The sequence below is a fragment of the Pithys albifrons genome, chromosome 4 (genome assembly GCF_047495875.1).
Source record: "Pithys albifrons albifrons isolate INPA30051 chromosome 4, PitAlb_v1, whole genome shotgun sequence".
NCBI classification, from domain to species: Eukaryota; Metazoa; Chordata; class Aves; order Passeriformes; family Thamnophilidae; genus Pithys; species Pithys albifrons.
Window position 1 is genome coordinate 24,549,657 of NC_092461.1, and position 14,324 is coordinate 24,563,980.

Sequence of the window (14,324 nt, forward strand, 5' to 3'; positions counted from 1 at the left end):
AAAATCAAATTACTTTATCCTGGCTCCCGTAACAAGTTACCATACAGAAAAGTACCCTTACATAACCTCTGTGTTTTCATTGTCCTTTATTAGGTTAAAAATGCAGCTTATCTCTGCATGGAGGAATACTAAACCCAGCCAGAGCTATTACCATGACGACACAGGCTAAGTGTGATAACTTAGCACAAAAAAAAAAGTTCATTTTCCTTTTTCTTCTTTTTGTTTGATGGCTTTTAAAGTTTTTCCATTCAAGATTTCTTTTGCTAGCATCAGGACTCTCTGGAATGGAAGTTTTTATTTACTTTTTAGTTTTGTCTTTGGCAGTGAAGCTGAAAATGAGTCCCAGATAGACTCGGAGCTATTAAATTGGTTAGCAGCCTGGTTTTCTGCTATTTATTTGGAGTCCCAAAGAGGTTTTCGAAGTTATTGTCCTGGAAAAGGTGGAGCAACATTATAAATTTTGACCTACTGATAATTAGATTATTATAGGTATTTCTTTCTGAGACAAGGGTGACTGCCATACTGAAAAAGAAGAAAACACAAACATCCAGTGATGCATGTTCTTGTCTCTAAGGTTGCCAGTGACAGATACATATTTAATGAGAAATTCTCTAGTAACTACATTTTTCTGTACTAGTTGCCAGTTTATCTGTACAAGTGTAAGTAATGAGAATGCAGCATTTAGAAGGTACAATAACACTAAGGGAGTGGAAAAGGTGAAACAAAAGCAAAAAAACATGGAATCAATATTTCAGCATTTAATACACATCTTGAGCTGCAAAGCTTACCGCCACATCGTTTCTCTTCTACGCTGCTGGATCGTGCCACAGATATTTCTAGAAAAATAGAGAAAGCACTTAGGCCAAGGAGAAAAAAATATTACAGAGAACTGCTAGCTTGATAAATATAGTAAGGATTTTAAAATTTATTCTATTACTTTCACTCCAGATCCAAAGGAAAAAATACTTTGATTGGGTGGTAGAATTAATAAAATGGTCCAATGACATCTTCAGGTTTTTCAGTTTCTCAAGCAAAAGCAAAGTAACTTATTTTTAATTCTCACCTCAAAACATCTCTGGAATTAAAAAATGAAGTGCACATGAAAACACTCTTTGTGAAGCTTAAGCATGTGGAGAAAGAGATGATTTACTGAATAGTAAAATTAACTACAGTTTAATTGCCTTGTGTTCAAATGGGTTCATTACTTTTAGAAGTCACGTCTAGCCCTAGTGTGAAAAATTGGAATTTACGCATCTTCGAAAAAGACAACTGCCAATTCCATGGGTCTCAGTTGCAAACCAATGAAATGTAATTCCAGCTGGTATCCTTATCATTTTGAATTTGAAAAAAATCTGAAAAAAGCCCTGAATTAAATCTGTTGTCAATCAAGTTTTTCCATTTTAGACTATGGCTTCTGTAACAGGAAGTCCTGTCTGTCTTGTCTTACAAATCAGTTTCTTGAACCTCTCTGAAACAAATCATGTGTATATAAGAGGGGTAACTGACACAGTCTACCTGGATTTCAAAAAACCAGAATTTTAAGTTTTTTGACAATGGCTTTCCAAGCAACAAACGAAATGAGGGAAGAGATACAAAACCAGGCTAGTACTGTGGGCCCAGTTCTTACAATGGAGAAAGGTTAACACTTCTGCAGGGACCTAGGCTTTCCAGAAAAGAACTATAAAAGCAGTTGGGAAAGGTGGGTTTGAAGTTTGCTGATGATACAAAGATGATACATGGACAAGGGAACGTTGTGAAGACCTGTCAAAGGGCCTTATAACTCTAGGCAAGAAAATAACAAATGAAACAGAATGTAGATCAATGCAAAGTGGAAAGAACTCCCAGCTTCACCTATAAAAATGATGGGCTATGAGTTGATCACTACTACTCATAACTGAGACTTGGGGGTTATGACAAATTATTCTGAGATACTACCAATTTAGTGTTCAGAAGCAATCAAAAAGGAAAACCAAATGCTAGGTACTACTAAGAAAGCAATACTGAATAGAACGGGGCATCAGCTTTATGGGGCTTTACAAATCTATGTGCTGTCCACACCATGAACACTGTGTGCAGCTCTGGTTTTCTCATTCAAGGATGTCTCTACTAGAACTAACAGAGCAGAGGAGGTGAAGAATGATATACACAGAAATGCAAAGATGACCCACATGCAGATACTGCAAAAGGGATTGCAATTTTTTACCTTTCCTCACATGCTAAACCAATGCTAACTATTTTCAAAATGGTAAAACACCAGAGCTGACAGAACAGCACTGTCACAGACAGTTAAAGGCTGAAAGTATACTTCGTCTCACTGAGACTGTTAACTCACGATCGTAGAAACATTTCGATTAGAAAAGACCTTCAGGATCATCGAGTCCAATCATTAATAAGTACTGCCAAGTCCACCACTAAACCATGTCCCTAAGAGCCACATCTACATGGTTTTCAAATACTTCCAGGCATGGTGACTCCATCACTTTCCTGTGCAGTCTGTTCCAGTGCTTGACAACCCTTTCTGTGAAGAAATTTTTCCTAATATCCAATCTAAATCTCCCCTTGTGCAACTTGAGGCCGTTTCTTCTTGTCCTATCACTTCCTAATTGGGAGAAGAGATTCCCCTCCCCCCAGGTAGTTTTAGAGAGCACATAGGTCCCCTCTGAGCCTCTTTTTCTCCAGGATAAATAATCCCAGCTCCCTCATGAGACTTGTGCTCCAGATCCTTCTCTAGTTTGTTGACCTTCTCTGGACATGCTCCAGCACCTCAATGTCTTTCTCATAGTGAGGGGCCCAGAAAAGAACACAGATCTGACATGGAGCCTCCCAGTGCTGAGGACAAGGGGACGCTTTGAGGAGGAGGGGCAAACAAACCAGAAGGGCAAGAGAAGAGGTGGCTCATTTCAGATTCTGAAAACACTTACTTTCCAAAACAAGATGTAGAGTTTATATTGGATTAAGCTGGGCATTCCCACAATGTGAGTATTAACAGAGCTTCAAAAGCCTTAGAAAAAGGGGCAAATAAAATGTGGGAGTTTTTGATTTCATGCTGACATTTTTCACATCTCATTTAGAGGAAAATAGTATTTGGGAGTTAAAGCATTATGCACCATCCATAAAAAACACCGAATTTGTTGATGTATTTGTTATATTGTACTATACAAAATAGTCACATGAAAAAAAAAAAGTTGCTGCACTGAGTAAACACAGTAACATTTCAAATGATACATCAAAATGTAAATTTCTCTGTCTGGGAAAAGACTGTTAGCTTTTTTTTAATGTACACAGTGAGAAAGATTACTGTTAACAGCTGTGCACTGTGACCACCCATACTGCTGTGTGCATTTAAATGACTGCTGTGATTCAAAAACAAAAGTATAGTCATGAGTTTCGACAAATGCTATACAATAATACATAACATGACTATCCATCAGCTACTTAGCAGTCATGGGGGAGATAAGAACTTGAGCAAAGTTAAAAAGTTTCTAAGTGGTTGTTAATTTAAGGGACTCTGGAATGATTTCCAGATTAACTACCACAGCACCCATTTTGTATATGCAAACCACAAAACCCAGAAGAATGTTTCTTTAACAACACTAGAGTCTCAAAAACACTTAAATTAAAATAAAAAATGAACTATTTCTAGTTGCTATCTGTAGTCACCCCCTGCTACCAAGTAGGGTAGGAGTGACAATGCTATGATAGTGACTAACCAAAGTCCCGGGTGGCAACAGTAAGAACAGCTCCACAGAACTGGGTGCCATGGGGCAGATTTTCATGCAGACACCAGGTCTAAAAACATTATCCCTACATAGTAGACCAACATCCTTTAGCTGACAAAAGGAAAGTTCTGCTCCAGCCCATGGCTCTGCACAGTGCAGTCAGGAACAGTGCTATGCCTTGCTCCAGAAACCTTGAGAGATTTCACAAATCTTTCAAGGAGCTGGCTGATCTCACCTGGTATAAAGTTGGAGTCCAAAGCACAGGCTCGGCTCTCTGTGGTGTTGCCTGTGCACTGGCTGCCCACAGGAAACAAAATGACGCACTGACGAGTGCGGATCTGGAAGCCAGACGAGTCGCAGTCAGACCACTTGGACCACTCGGACCAGCTGTCTGCAGCAGGCAGAGAGGGACACACATGCAGACACTGGGATTAAAGGCTTCACGTACACTGAGTGAGAGAGCAATAGCTTGTATTTCTGAGTCATGGCAGAAGGCTTCACTCCCCAGCTACTACCAGCTATCAGAGGGCAGCTCCTTCATTCCGATAAAACTAAAGCAGTTCAGTTTTGACAAAAGTCTCTGAAATGTAGAGTGTGATGGTAAATTTGCTGCAGACATATTATGGTTTTGACTTCTGCCATGGCCTTTGTGTGTGAAAGTGAGAAGTCAGAGCAATTCTGCAGTGGTGACTGAAAGAGTGATTGAAGAGTAATTAATTCTGGTCTAGGTCATTAGGGAGGACAAGGACACTGTCTTTGTTTATGTACCTGATAAGCAGCAATAAGAGCTATACGAGTATGTATTCCAGATCTGAAATAGGATATGCATTTAACCGCAAAAATAGTAGCATTTTGAAGATTTTAAACTGTTTTTCTCTTAGCTTCTTCTATTTCAGGTCCATTTTTCAGCTGTAGATAGAGCTCATAAAGTATTCTCACCTTTTTTTCCTCATTTGGTTTAATGTCAACTTCTATTTCTTTCCTATATTTCTTACTTTCCTTAAGTAGTTTTGATTAAGACATTTTTATTTCATGCCTGTGTGATCTCAGATACTTCCTTTAAATGAAGTGAATTGATCTCATTCCCATGAGGTACTGTGAGTTTACTGCACTCAGCATTTTTACAATTCAAGCACAAGTCTTGCTTTCATAAGAGTCTTCTGAATTTGGTGAATAAAGACAGAGTTCAGTTAAACTTCCTTTTTTCTTCTGTCAACTGAAGATAGGTTTTATGGTTTTGACATGGAATAAACAGTCCTATTATTCCAAACCAAGCTTTTTTCTACTTCAAATTTTGATTTGATTTTATACCTATATGAGGGCAATTTACAAGTTTCTTTTTGCTTCAAATGAAAAAGCATATATTATCTAATTTTGATTCAAGTGAGATTGAACAACATACAAAGTTGTGAATTAATGAAGCTTTTTTACACTGTCAATCAGGTGGAAAGTCAGGAAAGTTTTACACTGTTTTGGACCCATTTCAATATATAATATAAATCCAGCATACAGAGTGCATATTTACTCATTATTTTTCCCTTGTTCATACAGGAAAAAGGTAACACTCTCAGTCACCTAAAATTTAACAGACTCCAGCAGGAATATTTGAGACTGCAGTCTTGAAAAATGTCAAGCAATAGATGTTGTTTATAAAATGGATTTACTTAGCTGCTCAGATAAGAACCTGGATATTGATATTTATGAACAATTAGCAACTGTCTGGATGAGGTCTCCTTTGAACAACAGGGCAAAAAGCCTCAATACAATCAGCTTGTAGGATCTTGTTATTGTGAGTAGTAAGAACACTCAACTCTATCCTTTGGCTTTTCTGTTTCTTAGGAAAGGTCCTGGAAGGGCCTCATTTGCAGAGTGAGTAGTAGGAGCCAAGAGGCAGATGTGACATAATGTAGTTCAATCCTACTTCAGTGGGGTAGGAGACCTGAGGTAGGAGTGAAACAAATGGACAACCTTCTTCCTGCTTATCTGGTGTAGCTGTTATCATCTCCAGTGTCAGCTGCTGCATCTAAGTAAATATTCAATAACAATAAAGCCCTGCTCATTCAAGTGTAAAGGAATGTTGCTGATTACAAATCTTGGCCCACTTCTCATTGGTGGCAGAGAGCATGCTTAAACCAGGACTCCTGTTCAGTCCTAGTATAGTTGGAATATATGCAGTGAGTGCCACAATACTTGTGAGCATACTAAATGCATCTTGGCTGGTGCACTTTGCATCACCATCTTGTTCAATGTGCTTTTGGCCTTCCAGGTTCTTTGTTGCAGGAACTGCATCTCATGAGAAAAGAGAAATTTCAGAATACACACAGATCATTCAAGGACACATGTGAATAACTGGGCAAGGTTACTGTTTTGGCCTGACCTTTAGGGGACCCATAAAAGATATCTTCACTGTATCTGAGGTTATCTTGCACCTCAGACAGGCTTCTCTCAGCTTCCTCCTCAGTTCTTTGCAAAAGACAAGGGAGAATTTAAAGGAGAGTGTAGACTGGAGAGGTTAATCTGGAACTGCTTTTCACCTATAACATTGAAAGGCTTACTCATTACATGTCACATCTTCTTCCTATGGAGTCTTGGCTGGCCTTTGAAGCCAGGTTAAATTCAAGCAGTTTCTAAGAGATCCCTTGGTGAAGAAGGCACCTCAGAAAGACCAGATTAATCAATGTAAGAGTATAAATTTCTTTCATGCAGAACTACACTGTCATTTCTACATGCTCAACTGCTTTATCCATTATGTGCATGTGTAAGTTAACAATTCAAGGACAAAATGTATTTTTGCCTTTTACAGGAGCAGTAAATACTTTAGGTATAAAATTTTGTTTTATTCAGTACATTGCAACTGACTACACTTACTGATAAGCAGCCTATAAACCACTAATGATCCATACTGCAGTGCTTTCATTCACATCAATGCAATTGCACTTGGAAAAATTTAAGGAAAAACCACAAGCTCAATGACAGAGCTTTGGAGCTTTTAAAACGAAAGACAAGAAAAACTGATATATTTTGCAGACTTGAGTCTGTTCCTTTCTTTTAAGCACATACTTGAATACTTTCAGCTGGATTTGCCTACAAACTCCTATATCCTCAAAAAATCCTTGTATCAATATTCCAGAAAGTTTAGTACTCTGCTAGTTTTATTTCTGGGAAAAAAAATGTACTATTTCAAATGCCAAAAAATCTTTGCTCTTTTCACAACGTAAGAAACGTTATAAATCATTTCCATTTTTGCACATGCAATTCTGTGTTGGTTGGTTGTTCTTGGATTACAACTGTCATTACTATTCCCTTTCTATATTAAACATATCACTCAAGCAGTAAATGTCACCAGTGGTACTTTCAGATCTGCACAAGGAAGAACCACTTTTCACCTGGTCCTCACTACAAGAAAATGTAAGACATTCGTAAAACAAGAGGATCTGCAAGGATCTTGGAGTTTTCCCAAACTTGTAGGACTGTGGTTATTTTTCACCCATACCAATGTCAAATAAGAGAAGTGAAAAGTAGTTTTGAAATCTATTTTGTAAACATGGGGCAAAGGCCGTTCTCAGAGTTAGCTGATGATGTGCTGTTTCAAAAACCTATGGCAAACTTTCAGTGAGACTGAAATATTAATAAAGTATTACAGAATGTGAGAAATACATTTTAAGCCTCCTAAATGTTATTGTTGTATAAGGGTTTCCACTTCCTTGAACCAAAATGAAACTAACCTACTCCTCCATTCCATATCCTCTTCAAAATCTGGGTAACAGGCAGGTCAAAATAAGATGAAGACATTATTTACAAATGTCTGCAAACAGTCATTTATAAGAAAATGGTGGTAGAAAATAAATGCATAACAAGAAAAATAGCTACAATACTAGTGCAATGAACATATAAGCTCTGACCTTTTAAAGATGCCTTAAGGATCTCAAGGCAGCTACATAACTCCTACATACACTATTTATCTCAAAAAATCAAATCATCAACTGATTTCTATGTTTGTTTTTTAAAAACACAATACAGAGTGTCGCATCTGCTTTAATTTTGAAAAAGTAGATACTTTTATTCTGCTGGAGGACATGCAGTGCCTTGAAAAGGAAATTAACTTAAACTGTAGTTCATCACAAATAATAGGATCCATAAATTCAAACTCATGGGGCTTGTGCCTTCACATGCACAGCCCCATTATATGAGCAGAAAACTTTTGCTAGGAGTCTAAGAGCTCTAAGTGAAGCAAGTAATGCAGTGTGACACCAGAGCTGCTTTCCTATTGCTGCTGCCAGTAATCCACTAATCAGCAATAAGTGAAAGTTTATGTGGTTTTAATCTCAAGTTCTCACTTAAATTTCATGAAAAAATGAGTTTCTTTTAATATGGGTTAAAAGGCAGAGTCAAAGTTATAGAAAAACACATGATTCATAATATCATACAACCAGAGAAAGTTCATCTACTGAGTACTCAATAGCCATTGAAAAAGATGAGGTCTTTGTTCTTTAACATCCAAAGTTGAAGAATATATTTCAAAAAGCACCCTAAGGTTTGCTTTGTGTTTTATATGAAAACAGGGCAAAAATGATCTACTTGTAGGACCTTGTGATAACACATGTTGAAAATTAACCTCATCAATTTGCTGGCAGTGAATGTTTAGTGTTATAACAAAAGAACTTCTTTGTGATATTTTAAGTCTTTAAACCACTTACATGATCCACTTCAAATATTACACCGTTTTAGTTAATCCTGATCCAGACCTAGTAACTTAAATTTTAATTTTTAAAGAGAGAGGGAGGAGGTGGTTTTCTCTATACTACATCCTGTTAGTGCTTGATTTACTGTAGCATTGCAGAATGTAAGAGCAGATTGTGCATGCAATAAGAGAAAGAAATTATTTGCTTCTAAATAACAGATCAAGGACATGATGTTGCCTAACTGTGAATGTCTTACTCAGCGGCACATAAACAACAAAGATCACAGACTGATTTGCCATACCTGGACAGGGCTGTGTGTTGCAGAGAGCTTCTTCAGTGTGCAGTCCAAGGCAGATATCTCCTCCATATGCTGGTGCTGGGTTTGTGCAGGAACGGGTTCTCATGTAATGCCCCCCTCCACAAGTTGCTGAGCACTTTGACCAAGATGACCAACAAGACCAGCCTCCATCCACTAAAAAGACACAAAATACCATATTTTTTAAAGCTGAGACATGACAAAATACATCCCATATTTCTCATATTTGGTGGATCTAATTCATGGTCTACCAAAATTATTGAACATTTTTAGGTGCCAATCTTACCACAATGCAATATGATTTACATATTTTAAAAGCCGCTGGTAGGCTGGAAAGACTAACAAAATTACTCATCCAAATAAGACACTTATAGTAGGTACCATAATATCTTTAAGGCCAAAAGTCTCTTCTCACTTCTGAGGAAGCAAAATACTAAAGATTGTTTAGCAGACGTATTATAAGCTCAGAGCAGTTTTTTATTGATAATAAAAACCAAATCCCAAAAAACAACTTAGCCCAATAATGCAACAGAAGAATGGAGGAATCCAGATTTTTTTTGCAACCCTGCTGGATTGCCTTAAACCTACAACACCTTTCAAATGGTCTAACACACTTGGAGGGTTTGATGGGCCAATATAAAGTTACAATCCTAATGCAGCTCTAGCATAGATGTGAGCAGCAGAACAGTGGCAAAAGTTCAAAAAAGCAGCATACATGGACAAAAAGGAGTTGCCACTTTAAGTTTCAAACAGAAGTTGTTGAGGAATAAATGTTATTATTCCTCCTATCCTCCTCCCCCTTGCCCTTTTGCATTTAGTAATTCAAGTATGTCAAACGGTTCTTCAGTCAGAGTTTTCACAAGATTCATCTGAAACATAGGCTGGATTTCATGGGAGACTGATTTGTCAGATGGCTTTTGACATGTGGCCAGTAGACAAAATTTTAATAAAAGTTCACCTCACTGCCTGCAACAGACTGGTTTCTTTGCAGCCCCTATTCTTACAACTATTGCTCCCAGATGCATTTCTTTTTTTATGGCCACATTGCAGCTCACCTGCAAAAGGCTTCCTATCTGCAGCCACATGACAAAGTCAGATGTAGTTCTCTCAGAGACAGAATTCCTGCTGCAAAAATTCTCAGTATTTTGTTCATTTCTCTTTCAATTTTCTTTTTGGAAAAAAAAAAAAAAAAGACAAAGCCCTAAACTTTCAAAATTTTCATATCCTACAAAAAAAAATTTCTTTTCAAACCTCTGTTTAAAGTGTTATCACTTGCTTTCTTAATTCTTAAGTAAGAAAATTATTTTCCATATCTGCAACTGATTGAAATTACAGTGTAATTCAACCAACACCAATAAATGAGCCCATAAGTATGATAAAGGCAATGTGCCAGTACATTTTGCTTCACAACAGTGTCCTAAATCAAGCAGAAGTTTCACCTTTTTTGGTTCCATCGCTCATAGCAGCAGTGGGCATTTTACGACGTAAGACAGAAATGTATTATTTCCTACTTTTAAAAATACTGGGTAAGAGCACTCTCCCTGTACATAATTTTTACAGCACGCTCATTTAAGACATTCTTTGTAAGACTTTACTTTGTGGTTTGTGGGAAAAATTGATAGTCACTGAAGTCTCCAAAACATCCATCCAGCATTTCACAATGACTCTTCATGTTTTCTGTTCAATTAATGAAACAGCCTTTCATGGGGTAGTTTCTACTGGACTACTATTTCATGATTATATCTTACTGCAGAAAAAACAACAACAAAAAAACAAATCTGAAAAAAAAATTACAGTGAAAATATCTGTATTCACTTGCATTCAAATTCTCTCTTAGATCAAGATATGGAACATTTAAAAATATGAGGGTTGGTTTCTTGTTGACTCGTTGTGCTGTGTGCTGAAGGAATCTGCAACGATATGGAATCTCCTGGTCCTGGATTATCAGTCCATTAACCTAGGGGAAGTGTGTGTTCTATGCTCACCCCGACCATGTGGTCTCTGAGAGCCCCCAGAAAGGACACACAGGGACCACCGGCGAAGGCAGGAACAAAGAGGAAGTTTAATCAGGGGTACAGGTTTATATGGACTTTGGAGGGATACAAATTCACCAATAAGGGACAAGAGGGAAGTCTAGATTTGTGCCAATAGGAGTAAGGGGATTTACATTCAATGGGAGGGGGTGACAGGAAATATGAGGTCACTGTCCTTCTCCCAGCCCCCTGGCCTGGCAGGGGTTTATGGGAAGAAGAAGCAATGACTATGCAGCTTTTATATTTAGTACATTTAAACCACATTAAAAACATCAGTTGTTAAAGCATTCTCAGTGGCTGGTGTATTTTCTTCATCAGCCCATTTCTGGCATGACATCCTCCAAGCCATGTATTGAGAATGCATTGCTACGTAAAAATACACATTTTGACTTTGTAGCATTGTATATCACAAATGCACTTGGTGAGTTGAGTAGAATGATTTCTACGCAAAGAGTTCAACAGTGAAAAAAATGATGTAGGAGAATTTTGATATTAAAACCTATATGTGCATTTTTAATGTAATCTCAGATACAGCACAGCCTCAAGTTCTCAACAGGTAACCAGACAGGTAATTCCCTAATGCATACCTTAGGCTATTTACTAATCATGTCAGTAAAGTTGTTGAATCTACAGCATCTTAGTCCCTGTATTGCTTGTTTATAACATTATCCTAAATATCAAGAAAGCATGGAATTAGCACTTCCTTGATAAGAACTGTAGTTGCAAAAACTTTTGCAAGTAATGTATCTGGACTCTGAAGCCTGATTGGACAGACAGGATTTATAGAATACGGTACTACATTTCAAGTATGCAATTTAAATAAATTATTTCCATTATTAAGGAATTCAACGATTGCTACATTTTTTCCCAGGATATATTTATCAACCAAATCATCTAGGTATACAGATGTTTTTATGCCACCTATCATAAATAAATACTTGACTTATTCTCTTACTCATATTTTTCTTATTCATACTTTCCACTGGAAAACAAATATGTCTTTTTGCCTGAGATGACTCTGTTAATGTAGTATTATGCAAGCTTGTATCTAAGAAATCCATAGGTTATTTCTCTTCAGTGCAGGTGAAATTCACTGTGCAATTTTATAACAATTTCAAGACGTGGTATCTTTTATTCAGAACTTGTCTCTTTTTTCTTTCTTTTTAAATTATGTCAAATAAAAGCAGAAGCTGTTATCCAAGCTAATCATTTAATGAGATATTTAGGCTTTACTTTTCAAGATACTCCCCTTTTAGATTTTTTATTTTTTCTTTAAAGTGATCGTTGACTAGTTCAAAATGAATAATCAGAGGCATACCTGCTGCAGCATATAGACTTCCTCAAAACAGAATTGATTCTGCCTGAAATTGCCTAGATAGAATATAAATCACCTGCAAACATTACCTGTGCATTGTTCATTATAATGGAGACAGTGACCCCCAACACTTTTCCATTTCTCAATGGACCAGAGACACAAATACATGTGCATTTGAAACTATGCCATCCATCTGCAAGTGTCTGAGAGCTCAGACACCGATGTGACACCCAGGAATGTCACCATGTTTCACAACTGCAGTGATCAAGGCTGTACTACATAACTTCAAATGTAAAGGGAGAAGTGGGTCTGGGGAAGATGGGAAAGGACAAATATAATAGACAATGTTAGATTTCATCCAAGTTGAGCTGGACAGTGCAACTATAACTGGGTTTTTTAGCAACTATTTATTGACAAGCTGCCTTCCTAAATCTCTAGCCTTTCAAAGACTATCAAAAGTACCTCTTTTATTTGTCCCTAGAACTTTTTCTTTTCAGCAACAGAGGATGATAAGGCATCATCATGGTTAAATAAGATCAAAGCAGTGGGTATTTACTGCTTGAGTTTTTACAAGACCTAAATGGAGCTCTGTGGTTTCTTTCATCTTTCTTTAAGTTGCTTAGCAACATAAAACCATCTGGGATTTTTTTTTCTTTTTTTTCCCTTTTGTCATGGAATCCTTAATGTTATTTCTGCCTCTTAGAGGAGGAAAAATACACAGCTGTAGGGAAAGTCACTACAGGCTTTTTACATAACACTTTTGTAAAGCCATTGGACAAAAGAAAGTCGTTAAAGCAGTTCCACAATGACAGATTTAAAGAGTCTTTACATTTTCTGACAATTGCTGAGGTTGATCCCTTTAGGAAGAAGGCTCCCTTCAGCTAGCAGGGTGCTCTCAAACAATGCTCTTTTCTTTATAGTAAAACAAACAACTTTTTGCCTACTGGCTGTTGTTGAGGTTAATAAATATTTCTGCACTATAATGAAAAAAACCCACATCATAGGGAAGAGGATGTACCAGGAAGAAACAGTGCACACAAACGGGATCTCCTGGGGACATGACAAAACATCCACACTACTGGAGAACTTCCAAGAGACAATTAAGTAAACTCGATACCCTGCTATGCACTTTGGGTTTTACAAGGAAGTGGAAGGAAGTGTGGGCAGACACACTGACCTCACCTAAGAACACAGACAGAATTGCAGGCTCCTTCATATGCTGTCTTGTCTTATTTCAAATTTAAACAACTAAAAATCCCCAAACAAAACCCATTTGTTTTTTGCCTTGTGGTTTGCTTTTGTGTGTGTGTACACGTGCATGTGTATGCCTCTAGGTTTATATTTTTTCACACTCATCTTTTTAGAAGTGTGGGAAAAGAGAATAAAAATTGCCCAAAGTCAGTCTTTTCTGTATGCATGATTGAGTATAAATAGAGGGGCAGTAGTCCTGTCCACCTGGAGAAATGCAAAAGTTGTATCTGGGGACATGCATGTTGGGCAGCCTACAGACCCAAGAGAACACTGTCCCTTCCAGACACCTGGGGATCATCCTATTCCACATCATTTAATCTACTGTTTTTCCTAATCCTGTGGGATGCTGCTGCATGTTTCAGCGCGAGGAAAGGGCAACTTTTACATTATAGTTTACAAAGTCAAAGACTTGTTTCTGTGGTGCTACAGATACCTTTTATTCATAAAAGCAATGCTGGATGAAACAAACAGTCAACATAGTGCAATGAAGACACACAAAAGGCAAAAAAATGCTTCTAAGGAAAGAACAACAACAAAACCTAAGGATCCACTCGGGTTTAAGTCTGCAACTGAGACTCTTAAGTTAGAAAAGCAATAGTTGTTTCAAAGGGCAGTTCATTCCTCTTCTTGCTGGCTACAGAAGCAGCCTAGAGAGATCAATGCATGTGGAGAGATGGGCTTCAGCAGCCACAGAGACAAGCTTCACTGGAGCAATTTTGTTTCCTTCTGATTTAAGAAGCTATTGCAGGACAAATTTTATCTGCTTTTTTAAATGCATTCCTGCTTCCTTGTGGCCAAGTATGACTTCAAATTAAAAAAAAAAAAGGAGAAACAAAAAACAATAATGAAGAAAATAATCAATAAACAAGACCTGGCTTTGGGGATGTGTGTGTGCATAAATAACTTCAATAGTCTTTCAGGGAGTTTTCTATAGCTGAAACTCATTATTATTAGCAAGTTTAGTGATATATGAATTTATTTAGTTCTTCTTAGCCAAAATGTAACAAT

The 14,324-nt window shown here is 37.4% G+C and overlaps 1 protein-coding gene across 9 annotated transcripts in view; it reads right to left on the bottom strand.

The window, feature by feature from the left end:
* The window catches only part of SEMA5A (semaphorin 5A), a 395,174-nt gene that overhangs the window by 5,288 nt on the left and 375,562 nt on the right, over positions 1-14,324 (bottom strand). For all 9 annotated transcript variants that reach the window (XM_071553669.1, XM_071553674.1, XM_071553672.1 and 6 more), the window contains 3 exons: positions 8,703-8,873; positions 3,955-4,110; positions 789-836 (listed from right to left, as the gene is read on the bottom strand). In XM_071553669.1, the coding sequence (XP_071409770.1) occupies positions 789-836; positions 3,955-4,110; positions 8,703-8,873 (375 nt within the window). The remainder of the gene's footprint in view (positions 1-788; positions 837-3,954; positions 4,111-8,702; positions 8,874-14,324) is intronic.